At 45.2% G+C, this 19,104-nt stretch overlaps 1 protein-coding gene across 1 annotated transcript in view; it reads left to right on the forward strand.

The window, feature by feature from the left end:
- Positions 1-19,104, forward strand: part of LOC126356039 (protein white-like) — a 225,581-nt gene that overhangs the window by 125,546 nt on the left and 80,931 nt on the right. Inside the window, exon 2 of the mRNA XM_050006715.1 lies at positions 13,157-13,442. Coding sequence (XP_049862672.1) covers positions 13,157-13,442 — 286 coding nt within the window. The remainder of the gene's footprint in view (positions 1-13,156; positions 13,443-19,104) is intronic.

A 19,104-nucleotide genomic window follows, 5' to 3' on the forward strand; every position in this document is an offset into this window, starting at 1 on the left:
CTACGAGGAAAGCGTGAGATGATGTTTGTGTCACGAAGAAAGTTAATGTATCATAACCGGACACATCAGGTGCTGTTTCTCCTGGCGTGTCCAGGGAGAACACGCCACCGGAAGCTCAAACTCGCGCCATCAGTGTGACTCGCGAAAGTAGTCTTCTGCTAGTGGTTATTTTGTCTCTTCCGTAGAATCTTGACTAAAAGTCAAGAGGACTTAGAGGTGTTCATTGACCGTGTAAAATTTGTGTAACTACACTTCCTCCATGCGTCGCATTCGGGAGGACGACTGTTCAATCCCCCGTCCGGCCATTCTGATTTAGACTGTTCGTCATTTCCATAATTCGCTCCAGGAAAATGCCGGGATGGTTCCTTTGAAAGGTCACGGCCGACTTCCTTCCCTAATCCGATGAGACCGATGACCTCGCTGTTTGGTCTCTTCCCCCAACCAATCCAGTCCAATCCAATCCTCCGTGCCGCTTTAACCACGACCCGAAGGATAGCGGGAGACAGGAGGCGGAGGCACAGCAGAGGTAATACCTGCTCGCAGCCGAGCCGGTAATTTGCGTTCCTGTTGCAGCCTCGTACCAGTCAAATATGCTCGTGGTCATTCGCGTTACCGTTTTTTGTATATGTCTGACATTCTCTTATTAGTCGTAGTTGCATCCAATATTGTCCAACATACTTGAACGATATTCTATTGCGCGCCATAAGAGTTTTTAAGCATTTTCATTCGCAGGAAAATTGTATTTTTTTTTCTCGTCGAAACCTCCCACTTGCAGTAGCTACGACTTATTTGGTTGAACCGTTGCATAGACTATTCATTATTACCCATATGTATTTGTTCATCACAGACGCTAGCTAAGATGCGTTGAGCGTTAGTGGTTCAAATGGCTCTGAGCACTATGGGACTCAACATCTATGGTCATCAGTTCCCTAGAACTTAGAACTACTTAAACCTAACTAACAAAAATGGCTCTGAGCACTATGGGACTCAATTGCTGTGGTCATTAGTCCCCTAGAACTTAGAACTACTTAAACCTAACTAACCTAAAGACATCACACACATCCATGCCCGAGGCAGGATTCGAACCTGCGACCGTAGCAGTCGCACGGTTCCGGACTGCGCGCCTAGAACCGCTAGACCACCGCGGCCGGCACGTAACTAACCTAAGGACATCACACACATCCATGCCCGAGGTGAGTGTTAGTGGAAGGCTACTAGATTTCTACGTTTCATGAAGTGTACAACATTTGTTTTCTCAACATTAAGACCTATCTGCACCAGATTGATGCCAAGGACTAACTGAGTATTCTTACAATTTTCTTCCAGTCCATCTGTGGCATGAATCAGCAAACCAGTGTTAAATAGTATTAGTCGAAAACAGTCTTGGTTGCAATTTTAGTTTTTTATTTATCAACTGCGCGTATCACCTTATTTAGGCATCTTCAGGCTTATCTTAATTTGGTATTTCTTAGGACGATCCTTTAGACAGTGTAGCTAAGGGTCATCGTCGAGTACATCAGGCCTCGTTGAGTTCAGTAAATACTTTCTAGATGGATATGACTCCTAAGAAATAGCAAATTAAGACTAACCTGAAGATGCCTAAATAAAGTGAAACACGTAGTTGTTAAATAAAAAACTAAAATTGCAACTAAGACTGTTTTCAACTAATACTCTTACATTTTTATGGGATAATATTTCCTCATAGACAATTTGCAAAATTGTAAATACCCAGCTCAGTTTATTTATTCTACCAGAATTTTTGTCTGGTTTAGCAGTTCATTACCTTAAGTGCAGAATTATAGCTCCGAAGATTCGGATTTCAATCCCGAAGCAGTCCCATGTTTCTTGAATTAATCTAATTATACTTCAGATGAAATAACATGTTCCCCCGAAATGTAGTTTCTTCATGAAGCTGTGACACAAGGTCCCCTTCACTGTTTGCAACTATTTCTGAGATTGGAGGAAGTTAAGCTTTAAGCTTTAAGGGTGTAGCAGGAGAGGTTGTGCTGCGAAACAATTGTTAACAGTTGTTAGTTTCGCCGTTTCCGAGTTAATTAGCATTGAAGTTAGCCAATCAACTCGCTGCACGCACAAATTCAATCGGCCCGCCAGAGACTGTACCGCCAAAGTGTTCGTCTGGTTTCCTAAAACGGAACAAAGGAGCGATACAAAAAATGGACGTGGGACGGTAGTAAGGATCGAACCCGAGCTAAAGGCTGAACGATTCCGTGCGCTGTCATCTACGTTATGAGAACAAATGACAATGCGTCTGGAGGGCTACTTGAATTTGCGCTCGCAACGGCCTGGTTAGCTAACTTCAATGGTGCTTGCAATGATTTATTTAGCAGTAGCTGATTCTTTTGTCCGTTGAGTTGTTGCAGAACATGTGGGGAGAGCTTTGCAAGTCTTCTTCGAAGCTCGAAATAAGACACAGTTCTGCAATTCTAATCATTCGTATGTCGTTTCGTACGTGAGCTATTATACGAAGTGCACCTCGGCAACACGTATTCTTGTTGGTGTTGCACTTTTTACAAAAGTTTGCACGTACGAAGGAGTTATCGGATGGATTTAGCGGAAATCAAAGATCGCTCTTCGACACGACGTTCTTTTTATGATGACTGTTTCATCTTTACGGTTTCTGCTCGGCCCTGTGTTTTTGTAGACTTCCCTCTCCGTACGTTTACCATAGGTGGCATTCACCATCAGTGATATGCAGCACATGAATACGAGGTCTGATTCCCTCGTATGACAATACAGAACACCAATATGCTTCCTATCCGATGGATTAGGCAGACCTAAATGGTTCGATGGCTATGCCTCCCATGTCCATACTAGCTGCAGGTAATGGCCAACAATGATGGGGACGATGTGGGATGGAGCCTTGCGGCGCAGAGGCCTGTTGCACACTCAGAGCAGGTGCATCGCTGGTTGGTCGTCTTTGAAAACTTAAGGCAAAACATACGTCATGGCGCCGGACTGAAATCTTTAATCATCGTTGCCCACATTGCCGTTGAACGCGCCCTCCCTTTTTTGCAACTGAGAAATCGCGCTATGTGCGCTTTCAGTTTTCCATGCCAGCATTCTTTGTCTGTGCGCAGCCCGTATCTACCAACGATCCAGTCATGCGTAGCGTCATGCAGAACTGATCACCATGCCACAATGCTTCCCTATGACTCAAAGAGAGTGTTACAAATAACCGAGTGGGATGTGCGGTGTTCTCGTATTTAATGAACCGAAACATTGGGTTTAACTGATAAGTGTGCAAAAATCCCGAATTCTGGAGTTAAATAACAGTATAGTTCTTACAGTTCTGGCTCGGTTGCGCCGTCCATCAAAATGGGGACTGACACAAAAATCCCTGACTGCACGCAGCGGATAGTCTTCTTTCAAAGAATAAACACCACAATCAAATAATAACTGTTCTCCTTACTACATCTGTCAAGCTTTAAATACAAAAAAAAGGACACACCACGAAGGAATTATCCGAATGGGACGGCAATCGGTAGATGTGATTTACATGTACAGATCAACAAATGATTACAATTTCAGAAAAAATGGACGAGTCATTCAAGAGAAAGAGCTTCACAAACTGAGCTAGTCAGTAACGCGTTGGTCCACCTCTGACTCTTGTGCGAGCTATTATTTGGCTTGGCACTGATTGACAGAATTATTGGATATTCTAGTGTGGGATATGGTGTCATATTCTGTACAATTGGCGCGTTAGATCGTAAAACTCGGGGAGGGATCCAGCGACATTTACGGCCAAGGTAAGGTTTACAAGCAGGAAGACTAACTATAGAAACTCTCACCATATGCGGGCGGGCATTATCTTGGTGAAATGTAAGCCCAGGATGGCGTGCCATGAATGGCAACAGAACGGGGCGTAGAATATCGTCGACGTAGGTCCTGGTATTAAATGAAATAAGACTCCAGACCATCATTCATGAGCGTCGAGTCGTATGGCGGCGACAATCAGTATCGTATTCCTCTGCTCTCTGGGGCGTCTTCAGACACTTCTTCGGCCTGGAATCTCATTGACTGGAGTAGAATTGTCTGCAGTGATGATTCCCGCTTCGAACTGAGCCCTAATGACCAGTGAAGAAGCCGGCCGGTGTAGCCAAGCGGTTCTAGGCGCTTCAGTCTGGAACCGCGCGACCGCTACGTTCGCAGGTTCGAATCCTGCCTCGGCCATGGATGTGTGTGATGTCCTTAGGTCAGACCAGTTCTAGGGAAATGATGACCTCAGCTGTTACGTCCCATAGTGCTCAGAGCCATTTGAACCATTTGACCAGTGAAGACGTGTATGGAGACTCCCCAGGCAGTGGCGGGATACCAACTTGACTGCTGCCATACCCTCCAACAACCAGGAGTGACGGTCTGACGTGCCATTTCTTTCCATAGCTGAATCCCTTTGGTAGTCAGCCGTGGCTTTCTTACGGTACGGCGGTACGTCGACGATTCTACGCCCCATTTTGTTGCCATTCAAGGTAAACCATCCTGGGCTTACATTTCAGCAAGATAATGCCCCTCACACACGGCGATAGTTGTCTTCATGCTTGCCAAACCCTAACTTGATCAGACAGGTTTCCAGATCTCTTCCCAATTGAGAACGTTTGGAGCATTATGGATAGCGTTCACCAACGATCTCGGTATTTTTGACGACCTAACTGGCCACTTGGGCATAACTGGGCGTGATATAGCTCTGGAGGACATCTAACAACTCTGGCAATCAATGCCAAGCCCAATAACTGCTCGCATAAAGGACAGAGGTGGACCAACGCCTTATTGACTTGCTCAATTTCTGCAGCTCTTTCTCTTGAATAAATTATCCAATATTTCTGAAATTTTAATCATTTCTTAGTCTGTACATGTATATCACATCTACCGATTTCCGTGCGATTCCTATAATTTCTTCATGGTGCGTCGCTTTCTTTTCTCAGAATTTATCCATATGTTGAATCGTAATATAATAAATGAAATAGTTGAACGACCATTCCGTCAGTCAGTGTTGTTATCGCTCAGAATAAAAGCAATATATCGCTGAACATTAAATTGCCATGTACATTCACAAAACATAATTACATTCAAAGCGCCTTATCAAACAGTATAGAGAGAATAATAACGGTTTCAAAATAGTGAAAGCCAACTATTGGTGCTGTATAATTAATTTCTTCTTTACTGTCGTCTACAACTTCTCCAGGTTCTGTGCTGCCCGAGTGCCTGTTAAGTTGCCGTCAGCGCTCACGCTTCCTTCGACCGCGTACTTTCCCCCCTGGCGGGCTCAAATGGTTCAAACGGCTCTGTCCACTATGGGACTTAACATCTGAGGTCATCAGTCCCCTAGAACTTAGAACTACTTACACCTAACTAACCTAAGGACATCACACACATCCATACCCGAGGCAGGATTCGAACCTGCCTTCGTAGCAGCCGCGCGTGGTTCCAGACTGAAGCGCCTAGAACCACTCGGCCACAGAGGCCGCCCCTGGTGGGTTGAAATGCTTTGTGGCAACTCGCTACTCTACACGATACAGATATTTAACAGTTAACAAAATGCTTTTCTATCGCTTGCAAACCTAATTCCATCACTCAGCCAACATCTTTACGACATTTACCTACCTTTATTATTTTAAAGCGGGAAATAGAGCATATACGGCCGATGTAGTCCGACAGTTAAAGGTGCAATGGGTAAGATTCTTGACTTGCATTTGGCAGGTCGTCATTCAAATACCCGTCCGGCCATCCAAATTTAGGTTTTCCTTGATTTACCTAAATCGCATTAGGCAAATGCCGGGATGGTTCCTTTGAAAGGACACGCCCGACTTCCTCCTCTATCCTTCCCTAATCCGATGGGAAGGATGACCTCGTAGTTTGGTTCCCTCCTCTAAACCAGCCAACCTAAATTGCTTAAGGCAAATATCCGAATATTCCCTTCGAAAAGGACATGACCGATTTCGTTTATTATTACTGTACGTATGGAGCTGATTCTCCGTCTGTGCTGATGTCGTTGTTGACGGTGCGTTAATCCTCAGTCTCCCTGTTTCCTTCCACTCCATTCAAACTCGAAACCCTGTGAATCAAGACTGCACCAGATGTATTACCTCTGAGGAGGTGCCAGCATTTTGCCAGACTGTTAACTGATAATACACGAGGTGTATTTCCTCTCGAAAAATGCTAACACTGTGCCACAATGTCTACTGATAATAAAGATAAGATGATACTGGGTATCTTTGTTGTGAATCTGCAGAGTAATGCGTCGCGCGCGCAGAGGGAACAGTGCATCCAAGAGACTCGTGCGACATGTGACTGAGTCGGTCTGAGGAACAAAAATGACTGCATGATTGCATTCCATGCTCACGCTTTAGTCAAGAATTGAATCTTATAGACATGATCGAGTAACTTACCCAAAAATACCATTGCGTTCCCATAAAACACTGGTGAGTACATTTAGAGAACCAGTGTTTGACACTGACATTAAAGTTGTTTTACTGATTCCATTATTTATATCACATAAATATCATAAGAGGAATTATGGAATTGTACAAATGTATACAGACAGGCATTTTACCATTGCTATCTTCACAGACAGAAAAAGAGACCAAGTTTCTAATAACGGCCGGCCGATGTGGCCGAGCGGTTCTAGGCGCTTCAATCTGGAACGGTCGCTGGTTCGAATCCTGCCTCGGCATGGATGTGTGTGATGTCCTTAGGTTAGTTAGGTTTAAGTAGTTCTAAGTTCTAGGGGACTGATGACCTCAGCTGTTAAGTCCCATAGTGCTCAGACCCTTTTGAACCATTTCCCTCCCTCCCGGGATGTTAAACCTGATTGTCTCTTCCTTACCGATAACGTTCAATATCTGGCTACTTGTTCGTTACTTATTGTCTTTCTGACAATGCGAGTGGCGATAAGTGATCAGGGCAACCAAGCAGCATCGACACAGCTTCACAACATTACGTATACAGAATCAATTTATGTCATGTTACCGACCCTTCCAAAGCCGATGTTAAGTTCAAGACAGAACTCCAACTAATTGACCCGAAGCGCTTGTCGTGTTAGCTAAAAAAACTGTTCATGGCGTACAGTGTATGGATGACTGCAACATGTTGTAGAACTTCGTTTCATTGCTCGTGAGGCAAGTGACAAATATACGTTGCCTTGTAACCCGAGTAACAGTTTTCTGTGTATGGGAGTAATCTGTGGACAATGTTTAAGTCGCTTTCGTTGCGTTAACGATCTTATCATGAAGTCAGTTCCTTTGTGATTAGAGAGACACTGTGTCGGTTGTTCCTGCTGCGACCGAGATTATATGAATTTCTGAAGCGTTAAAGAGGCTCACTTATCTTTTGAATGCCTGGTGATTAACAGAATGTTTTGTATGGTGCCGTTGGCCACGAATCTCGGAGACCCGTCACTCGCTTAACGCCTTCCAATTACAGTTTGTAGAAGCCACGGACATCTACAAAGCCAACCATAATTAATCACCAGAATTTCTCCAAGTTCCCCCTTTATTCGTTGTCAACTTTGACTAATCCTCTGAAGCCTTAGTGTTAACCGTGTAATAACACAGGTGACTGTAGTAGTACTTCTCTAGTCGAGAACAGATATATTTTGAGACGCTAGAGGCAAAAGGCATCTACATCTACGTCGGTACTCCAGAAGCCACCGTAAGGCGTGTGGCGGAGGGTACCCTGTACCATTAATAATCATTTCCTTTTCTGTTTCACCTGCAAACCGAGTGAGGGAAAAAAGTCTATATAACTCCGCATGATCCCTACTTTATCGAATCTCATATTCGTGGTGCTTACGCGCAATGTTTGTTGGCGGCAGTAGAATCGTTCGGCAGTCAGCTTCGTCTCTGATGAACACTCGCAGTCGAGGGCAACACTCTGGATCTCGAGCCACTCACACATTTGTGAACTTATTCCATATGCTGGTACCTACGTTAACAGCCTGCAATGGGGCACCATGTCTGTTGCCCTTCGTCCATAGATCGCAATTTATCACGTGAGAAAAGGGCGAGCTGAGTTTCGGTCGAGCGATGCTTTCTAGAACCATGCTAATGCGTGGATATAAGCTTCTCAGTCTCAAGAAAGGTTATTGAGCCGTGCACGGCTCCTGTTCGTGCCATTTATTGTTTGTCATCTTCTCTTACGGTACTGCCGCCTCGTTTTCTTATTCCACTTACTGGCATCACTAACTTCCTGGCTTACTTGCCCGTGAGAGGCAGCAGCAGCACGCATCGATAAGTGCACTGTCGTACTATCTCTGGGCGACCTACAGTATTTCCGGGTCATTGTGTGTCTGGAGGTCAGCCGGAGAAGGACCAGCAGTGCAGTTGCGACGCAACACCAGTGCAGTCGGTCAGGTAGCCCCGATGAAGTCCGCACAGCCAGTACCAGAGAGCACGACCGTTGGTTGGTCGTTCGGTCGGTCGTCTCATCGAAGACGTGTATTTAGGTCGATTCCTTGCTGTGTAGAGATGTCGATTGTGTTCCCTCAGTATGGTTGGGTCGGAGCCAGTGTCTTCGGGACGTCGTCCGTCAGAAGAAAGTCAGTGTGTGGGAGACCCACCAGCAGTCCAGTCGGTCGGTTGGCGTGGAGCAGCATTCTTGTGTAATATTGTGTGTGGACGAATTAAGTTTGTGCCCTTTTGGCAACCTAACCCGGCCTGGCCTACTAGCCCAGGCATTTCAGTTATCATTTTCGAACTGAGAATTTCTTCTGCTCATCTTCACTCGTGGCACTACTGTGGAGCTAGATGGGTACTCTGCGACCAGGCTCTGATGGCCACATGCTATTAACCGACCGCCATGCCTACCTCTGCCAATAGCGCCACTTGGATGCGGTGAGGAAGGGCGTGGGGTCATCACAGCGCTCTCACAGACGTTTTCGGCATTCAGGCCTTGAAGTCTCTACTCACTCCAGTAGCCTTCATTTGGCTTAAAGATGATGCACACAACCAGTTTTAGTCCTTCCACAAAAGGAAAATCTCTGACAGTACCGGGAACAGGCGGCTACTGCGATAACAATTGGACAACAACTGTTACGTTTATTATTCCAGTGATTTACGCACCAGGTGTTACTTAATTTGGAAGTAAAATATTAAAAGGAACTGAATACTTGAGCGTAGCATTTAATTCATAAAACAGAAGTGACAATTCTCTAATTCTCTACACATCCATTCGCAAATTTTTATTAACTCTCGTTTCAAAATATTCGTTTCACACAGCAACCATGGCGACAGGTGGACGTACTGCACATGTCGAACAACTCATCGACATTACTTCCTTACATTAATAAACATGTACTTCGACACGTTCCATGGCAGCGCTCGTCAAATTTATTTCTTCAAGAGGCAACACTGACATTGTGCGGGGCGCGTCGTGCCGCATATGCTCCGATCTTATTCTTAATTTGTAACCTGCATGAACTAGAGTGTTGTGAGCCCCCACTAGACTAGCTATAAATTGTGCAGTAGTAACAACACTATCAGCTGTGTGAACTAGTTTTATTCAATTACAACCGCTTTTGAAGATATAAATGGTTGAAATGGCTCTGACCACTATGGGACTTAACATCTGAGGTAATCAGTCCCCTAGAACTTAGAACTACCTAAACCTAACTAACCTAAGGACAACACACAACACCCACCCATCACGAGGCAGAGAAAATCCCTGACCCCGCCGGGAATCGAACCCGGGAACCCGGGCGCGGGAAGCGAGAACGCTACCGCACGACCACGAGATCAGATTTTATTCTTAATTTGTAACCTGCATGGACTAGAGTGTTATGAGCCCCCCAGGAGACTAGCTATAAATTGTGTAGTAGTAACAACACTATCAGCTGTGTGAACTAGTTTCATTCAATTGCAACCGCTTTTGAAGATGTAAATGGTTCAAATGTCTCTGACCACTATGGGACTTAACATCTGAGGTTATCAGTCCCCTAGAACTTAGAACTACTTAAACCTAACTAACCTAAGGACATCACACACATTCATGCCCGAGGCAGGATTCGAACCTGCGATCGTAGCGGTCGCGCGGTTCCAGAGTGAAGTGCCTACAACCGCTGGGCCACACCGGCCGGCTTGAAGATATAATCGACTATCTTCAAAACCCTCTGCAACACAGGGTGATGACGCTTTCAGTGGGCATCATCACCTGATCTCTAACAAAAGCAACAGAAACAAGCGGGACCCACAGAACTTTTCGTTCATGCTGCGTCTCGTTACAGTGTAAACGAAAAGTTCCGCGGATGTCGGTCATTTCTGCTCCTTTTATTAGAGATATGTTGAAGCTGCCAGCTGAAATTGTCATCACCCTATATTGTTACTGAGCTGAGAAACTACACAAGATGGTAGATTGTGTCCCATAAAGCGGTTGTAGCTAAATAAAACTAATATAGACAGCTGATAGTGTTGTTGTTGCTGCACATAAATGGAACAATAGTTGTCCCATTACCCATTAGAAGGCGGATGTACGAAAAACATCTGTAGTAACGGCGTGATAAGTTGGCCGCCTTCACTTAAGAACTGATCGTGAAAATTCTGCACTAGTCGGAACACATCGTGTCGACTGTGGTCTGTTTAAGGTCGCTACCAACATGAACGATGTCGCAGTTGTGACAGAATAGTTGCGTAGTGAAGTGTTGTCGGTTTCATTGCGTGAGCGAATGATTTTGATTTACTACAGTATTTGTACTAATACTTAAATTCACTACCTAATATTAGACTTCCACAAAAGTTTGATGAATGTTTTAAATGCCAATTTTCTTCTGCTTACAACAGCCTTAATTAATTCAATATTTCTTGCTACAGATAAGTACCACATTTGAAGATGACCGTAACGTGTGTTTACGGAGCCACGTCACCTCCGTATCAAAATTTACACCAGCGTGCATCGTCATGCTGATGCGATCAGTCATCGTCTCCAAACCGTTCCTCTACTGTACGCAGTAGACAATGCTTGAAAATGTATTCACATGCTTCCGCATTTAGACTTTTCTTAAGCACAAGACGATGATCACGCCGTAACTACGAAAAATACTCATGCCATAACACAACTTCACAGTTGCCACTACCCATGATTGCAGGCAACGTTCTCCAGGTATTCGCCAAACCCATCGGATTGGCACAGAGGATAGCGAGATAAATCATTCGTTTCCATTTTGGCGTCGCTCTTTACACAATCTCAAGCGTCTCTTAGTATTTCGCTTAGTACTGAGAACAGAAATGTGTGGCTTACGGGGTGCTAGCCCCATTGCTTGTAACATTTTGTAACAATGACAAAATTAACAGTCGATTTGGGCAACTTTAGAAGAGCTGAAATATCCCGAATGGAGTCGTTACTCAGGTGACTTGTAAGACTAGTGCACGTTCCAAGTCAATCAGCTGTCATGGCCGACTCATTCTGCTGTAACAGCTTCTCTACTGATAAAACAATGTTTCCAACCACGTTTTATGTTGATGGGTGCGACTCTCCCGACTTTCCAGTTCTGCATTTCATACGGGTGTCCGCATGCTTTTTATTGGGTAGTGTATATAGCAATCTACTCTGTAGGGATCAGCATGGGTTTCGAAAAAGACTATCATGTGAAACCCAGCTCGCGCTATTCGTCCACGAGACTCAGAGGGCCATAGACACGGGTTTCCAAGTAGATGCCGTGTTTGTTGTCTTCCGCAAGGCGTTTGATACAGTTCCCCACAGCCGTTTAATGAACAAAGTAAGAGCATATGGACTATCAGACCAACTGTGTGAATGGTTTGAAGAGCTCCTAGATAACAGAACGCAGCATGTCATTACAATGGAGGAAGTCTTCCGAAGTAAGACTGATTTCAGGTGTGCCGCAGGGGAGTGTCGGAGGACATTTCCTATTCACAATATACATAAATGACGTTGTGGATGACATCGGAAGTTCACTGAGGCTTTTTGCGGATGATTCTGTGGTATATCGAAAGGTTGTAACAGTGGAAAATTGTACTGAAATGCAGGAGGATCTGCAGCGAATTGACGCATGGTGCAGGGAATGGCAATTGAATCTCAATGTAGACAAGTGTAATGTGCTGCGAATACATGGAAAGAAAGATCCCTTATCATTTAGCTACAATACAGCAGGTCAGCAACTGGAAGCAGTTAATTCCATAAATTATCTGGGAGTAGGCATTAGGAGTGATTTAAAATGAAAGGAGTGATTTAAAATGGAATGATCAAATAAAGTTGATCGTCGGTAAAGCAGATGCCAGACTGAGATTCATTGGAAAAATCCTAAGGAAATGCAATCCGAAAACAAAGGAAGTAGGTTTCAGTACACTTGTTCGCCCACTGCTTGAATATTGCTCACCAGTGTGGGAACCGTACCACATAGGGTTGATAGAAGAGATAGTAGAGAAGATCCAACGAAGAGCAGCGCGCTTCGTTACAGGATCATTTAGTAATCGCGATAGTGTTACGGAGATGATAGATAAACTCCAGTGGAAGACTCTGCAGGAGAGTCGCTCAGTTGTTCGTACGGGCTTTTGGTGAAGTTTCGGGAACATACCTTCACCGAGGAGTCAAGCAGTATATTGACCCTCCTACGTATATCTCGCGAAGAGACCATGAGGATAAAGTCAGAGAGATTAGAGCCCTGACAGAGGCATACCGACAATCCTTCTTTCCACGGACAATACGAGACTGGAATAGAAGGGAGAACCGATAGAGGTACTCAAGGTACCCTCCGCCACACACCATCAGGTGGATTGCGGAGTATGGATGTAGATGTAGACGAAAAGTGTATTTTGCGTGACTGCCTTGATCTGTGGCTTTCAGAGTGTCAAGTGAGAAAAGCGCGGGTTGAGTTTCGCATGCTTTCAGAGTGTACGCTGATCGCCTAACCAGGGGTGAAGACTCTGTATGAGAGAGGTCATAACGTTTCAGTCTGGAACCGTTCATTATTTCTATTTAGCTTCATTTTTCACAGTTCAGTACACCTTCTTCCTATTTTCATGCTTGCTCTGTGTTTAGTTTTGACAGGCTTCCACTGGGCATATTACCATCGAATTTGAAAGGGGGGGGGGGGGGCTGCTGGGGAGTTTCCCTTAAACGAAATTGACACAGATGGATCTGGAATAAGGAAGTGAGAGTGAGAGAGTGAGTGTGGGGTGCGGGCGTGTTGCAGGTGAGCGGCGATGGGACGACGACGAGCGCGCTGAGCGGTCGCAGCGACTCGGACATGCAGATGGAGCCGGTGCAGTGGATCCGCGCGACCGCCAGGAGCGAGTCGAAGCGCGGCTCTCCCGAGGGCAGCGCGGGCAGCGGCACCAGCCTGCTGGAGCAGCAGCTGGTCACCTACACGTGGCACCGCCTCAACGTGTTCGCGCCCACCCACACCAGCCGCCACCGCCGCCGCTTCTGGGGCAGCGCCGCCGGCGGCGACCAGCCGCGCAAGCACATCCTCAAGGACGGTCAGTCGCGCTGCCCAGTAAAGCTCAACTGACGGTTGTTGTGGTCTTCGCCTGCTTTGATGCCGCTCTCCACGCTGGGCTATCTACTTCAAACCTCTTCATCCCTGTATTTTTGACTCGTCGGTCTCCTGACTGGTTTGATGCTGCCCGCCACGAATTCCTCTCCTGTGCCCAGATTTTCACCCCAGACTCTGGGGAAATTGACTTACAAGGATTAATAATGAAAATATATAATCCAGAATGAGATTTTCACTCTGTAGCGGAGTGTGCGCCGATATGAAACTTCCTGGCAGATTTAAACTTTGTGCCGGACCGAGACTCGAACTCGGGACCTTTGCCTTTCGTGGGCAAGTGCTCTACCAACTGAACTACCCAAGCACGACTCACGACCCGTCATCATAGCTTTACTTCTACCAGTACCTCGTCTCCTACCTTCCAAACTTCGAAGAAGCTCTCCTGCGAACCTTGCAGAACTAGCACTCCTGAAAGAAAGGATATTGCGGAGACATGGATTAGCCACAGCCTGGGGCATGTTTCCAGAATGAGATTTTCACTATGCAGTGGAGTGTGCGCTGATATGAAACTTCCTGGCAGACTAAAACTGTGTGCCCGACCGAGACTCGAACTCGGGACCTTTGCCCTTCGCGGGCAAGTGCTCTACCAACTGAGCAGGAGACCTTCTGTTAAGTTTGTAAGGTAGGAGACGAGGTACTGCCAGAAGTAAAGCTGCGAGGACGGGGCGTGAGTCGTGCTTGGGTAGCTCAGTTGGTAGAGTACTTGCCCACGAAAGGCAAATGTCCCGAGTTCGAGTCTCGGTCCGGCACACAGTTTTAATCTGCCAGGAAGTTTCAAAATATATAATCATTTTTCGAAATACACTGTTCGTGTAGAGTCACTAAAGAAATTTTGTGATTTTGTCGAAATAGAGTACCAACAACTTCTCAATCATAGCAAGACTCGATGGCTGTCACTATTTTCAGCCCTTCAGAGACTTACAGAGATGGCTCCCGCTCTGATATCCTTCTTTCTGTTAGAAAACAAACCTCCAAAAGTCCTAAAGACTGTTTTTATGGACCCTATCAAAGAGCTATATCTATGGCATATCCAGTCTTTAGGTGGCATTTTTCATAATTATATTAGTATCTTAGGAAAGGAAGAATGTACTGTATTCCCTTCTTGGTGTTCTTCAGCTCAGAAAAGATGAAAATTTTATATGTCTGAGTGTGAAAGAAAGATTGTTTCAAATGGAAAATGATGGTTATGCTTTGAAGGTGAAGGATTTTAAGTGCGAAGTAGGTACCCTCTATGAAGGATGTTTGGAGTACCTGAATATGTGGATGGAACCATTCTGTGAATTTTCTTGTTTTAAGAGGCTCGATTTTTCAGGTATATCGTGGTCTTACGTGGAAGAATCAATCAAATTTTTGTTGAATAAATATATTAAAATTGACGATGAAAAGTGCTTTGATCAGTTTTCCAGTTTTAAAAAAATCATAGCCGCATATAATGGAAAATCAGAGCCGGCCCATAAGAAGTGGTGCAAGTATGTTGAGTCGTGTAGCAGTGAGGAACAGTTTAGCGAGTTAATTAAAACTGCACAATTCTTATTCGCGTTGCCAGCCCAAAATGCTTGTGTGGAGAGGTTGTTCTTCTTAATAGAGGCACAGAGGACAAAGGAGAGAAATAGGCTCACTATTGACACTGTAAAGGGGATTGCAATGGTGAAATTTAATTTCAGAAATTTGAATTGCAGGAACGTTCTTAGATATTTGTGTCAAGAAAAGGAACTTTTAAAAAAGATTCAGTCAAATGAAAAATACGTAGGTGTGTGAGATGCGTGTACTGTTTTTATTTTTTTTCTTATGTGATAATTCTAAGAAATAGAAAGTGTCCTCTTTTTTCATCCTAAAATATGGAAAATGTCCTCTTTTCGGCATTCCGAAATCTGGTAACCCTACCCCAGTGTATCACTTGCAATCTACATCCCGAATTATTTGTTGGATGTACCCCAAGCTCTGTTTCCTTCTACAGTTTTCACCCTCTACAGGCTCCTTGTTGGTTGGTTAATTCGTAGGGGGGACCAAACAGCGATGTCATTGGTCCCATCGCATTAGGCAGGGACGGAGAAGGAAGTCGGCCGTGCCCTTTCGCCGGAACCATCCCGACATTTGTCTGAAGCGATTTAGGGAAGTCATAGAGAACCTAAATAGGGATGGCCGGACGCGGGTTTGAACCACCGTCCTTCCGAATGCGATGAAACTTAGTCCCTGATGTCATAACAGATATCCTATCATTCTGTCCCTTCTTCTTGTCAGTGTTCTCCATATATTCCTTTCCTCCCCGATCCTACGGAGTACCTCCTCATAGTTACCTTAACAGTCCACCTGATTTTCAACTGTCTTCTCCTGCACCATAACTCAGATGCTTCTATTCTCTTCTGTTCCGGTGTTCCCACAATCCATGTCTCACTGCCGTACAATGGCGTGCTCCAAACGTACGTTCTTAGAACATTCTTCCTCAAAATAAGTCACATTTTGATACTATTGTTGAAGTCACAAACGATGGCGGTCGAGTTTAGGCTTGTACTGCGCACCTATGTCACGTATACTCCAACAGCCAATGAGCATTCAGTATGTTCCGAGCTCTCTGCTGTGAATGCCGTAGCTAAAGCGAGCATTGAACATGATAGTCCCGGTTGTTTAGTGAATTTCGATTCCATTTGCTACGAGTTGCTATTGTTGATAGTGGTGGTAAGTGATAAATTCTGCATAAGTAAGTGAGAGACATAATTTGCAGGATATACTCTTTCTCCAAGTGGAAAGCACGCGCATGCGCATACCACTATTATCGATTGGAATCGTCAACAATGTCGTCTCCGCCCGTAACTCGACATATACGAACCGCCATCGTTCGTGGCTCGGTCTATAGTAGACTTCTCTTGGCCGTGAATAACCTTTTCGCTACGTCTAGTCTGCTTTTTATGTCCTCCTTCCTCTGTTCGTCATTGGTTACTTTGCCGCCTAGGTAGCAGAATTACGTAGATTCATCTACTTCGAATTATCCTTACTCGTGTTCTGTACTCATTATATTGTTCATTCCATTCAACACATCCTTAAGGATGTTGCGAGTTACTCTTGCCGACGTGTTTAAATCATAATGCTATATGCATAAAACTGCTTCTCGTGTTCTCCCTGCTTCAGACGTCGGATAAACTGCGTCCTATTATGACGGCTGTCCGCTTTAATTACACGAATATGCGACGTCTGATTACAGGAGACCCCATTGCTTTAGATGCTGTAGCTGAAACTTTTAATTTTGTCGGTGTTCTGAGAGTCACTTCCTTCAATCTTTACGACAGCAGAAAGCGTTTTTCTACAATATTAAAATATTTGGTACTACTCTTTCAGCCTGCTTTGGTTGTGATCTTCAGTCCAAAGACATCTCTCCAAACTATTCTGTCCTGTGTTGTTAGTTCCACCACTGTAGCTGAAACTGGAGTGCGGCAAAACGTTATTGAGATCGGTGATTCCAATGTGGAGACCTGGCCTAGTTTCACCTGAACATTCCACTAATCTACAGGGATGCAACATCCACTTCACTTTCGGAAACTGTCTAATAAGAAACAAGTCCTATTCTCCAAACATACAATTGCCTCTCTTGTTACATAAACTATTCTCATTGACCATTTATTTCAGATAGAAACTAAGGCAGTGCAAGGAAAGCGAACACACTCGTCCATCAGTTGCCCTACTCAAGGGTGTGCACCCGCTGGGTTCCTCGCCTCTCAAAAATTCATTGAGCTGTTCTTCCTCATCCACCACACAGGCCGGATTTCCCACCTTCCGATTTCCATCTCTTGGCCCAATGAAGGATGTGATCCGAGGGAAGCAGTACATGGATGAGCAGGAGCTTACTGTTGCTGCAAGATGTTGGCTTCGATGTCGACCAGCAAAGTGGTAACTTGCGGGCAGCCAGGCCCTCCCAGTAAGGTGGCGAACGGCCATCATGTTGAAAGGAGATTATGTTGAAAAAAAAAAAAAAACGATTTTGTAGCCGAAAGAATGGGGAATAATGTGGTGTACTGAAATCCTGAATAAAACTAACCCACTTACAGAAAAAATATGTGTTACATCACTTGTTGAACGCTCGACGTACAGTTTTGCCCATTAGAATTGCCACACCACGAAGATGACGTGCTACAGACGCGAAATTTAACCTACAGGAAGAAGATGCCGTGATATGCAAATGATTAGCTTTTCAGAGCATTCACACAAGGTTGGCGCCGGCGGCGACACCTACAACGTGCTGACACGAGGAAAGTTTCCAACCGATTTCTCATACACAAACACCAATTGACCGGCGTTGCCTGGTGAAACGTTATTGTGATGCATCGCGTACGGAGGAGACATGGGTACCATCACGTTTCCGACTTTGATAAAGGTCGGATTGTAGCCTACCGCGATTGCGGTTTATCGTATCGCGACATTGCTGCTCGCGTTGGTCGAGATCCAACGACTGTTAGCAGAATGTGGAATCGGTGGGTTCAGCAGGGTAATACGGAACACCGTGCTGGATCCCAACGGCCTCGTATCACTAGCAGTCCAGATGACAGGCATCTTATCCGCATGGCTCTAACGGATCGTGCAGCCACGTTTCGATCCCTGAGTCAACAGATGGGGACGTTTGCAAGACAACCACCATCTGCACGAACAGCATGGACTATCAGCTCGGAGACCGTGGCTGCGGTTACCCTTGACGCTGCATCACAGACAGGGGCGCCTGCGATAGTGTACTCAGCGACGAACGCTGGTGTACGAATGGCAAAACGCCATTTTTTCGGATGAATCCAGGTTCTGTTTACAGCATCACGATGGTCGCATCCGTGTTTGGCGACATCGCGGTGAACGCACATTGGAAGCGTGTATTCGTCATCGCCATACTGGCGTATCACCCGGCGTGATGGTATGGGATGCCATTGGTTACACGTCTCGGTCACCTCTTGTTCGCATTGACGGCACTTTGAACAGTGGACGTTACATTTCAGATGTGTTACGACCCGTGGCTCTACCCCTCATTCGATCCCTGCGAAACCCTACATTTCAGCAGGATAATGCACGACCGCATGTTGCAGGTCCTGCACGGGCCTTTCTGGATACAGAGAATTTTCGACTGCTGCCCTGGCCAGCACATTCTCCAAATCTCTCACCAATTGAAAACATCTGATCAATGGTGGCCGAGCAACTGGATCGTCACAATACGCCAGTCACTACTCTTGTTGAAATGTGGTATCGTGTTGAAGCCGCATGGGCAGGTGTACTCTACACGCGATGCAAGCTCTGTTTGACTCAACGCCCAGGCGTATTAAGGCCGTTATTACGGCGAGAGGTGGTTGTTCTGGGTACTGATTTCTCAGGATCTATGCACCCAAATTGCGTGTAAATGTAATCACATGTCAGTTCTAGTATAATATATTAGTCTAATGAATACCCGTTTATCATCTGCATTTCTTCTTGGTGTAGCAATTTTAATGGCCAGTAGTGTATATCGTCAATAATAAAATTTTCCAGTTCGCAATTGAAAGTTAAATGATCAACATACAATCGCCTCAAATCAATGACGTGTGTCTTAACTGTAGGTACACTTTACGTAAACTAGTGCAAAA

This window comes from Schistocerca gregaria, chromosome 3, assembly GCF_023897955.1.
Source record: "Schistocerca gregaria isolate iqSchGreg1 chromosome 3, iqSchGreg1.2, whole genome shotgun sequence".
Lineage (NCBI taxonomy): Eukaryota > Metazoa > Arthropoda > Insecta > Orthoptera > Acrididae > Schistocerca > Schistocerca gregaria.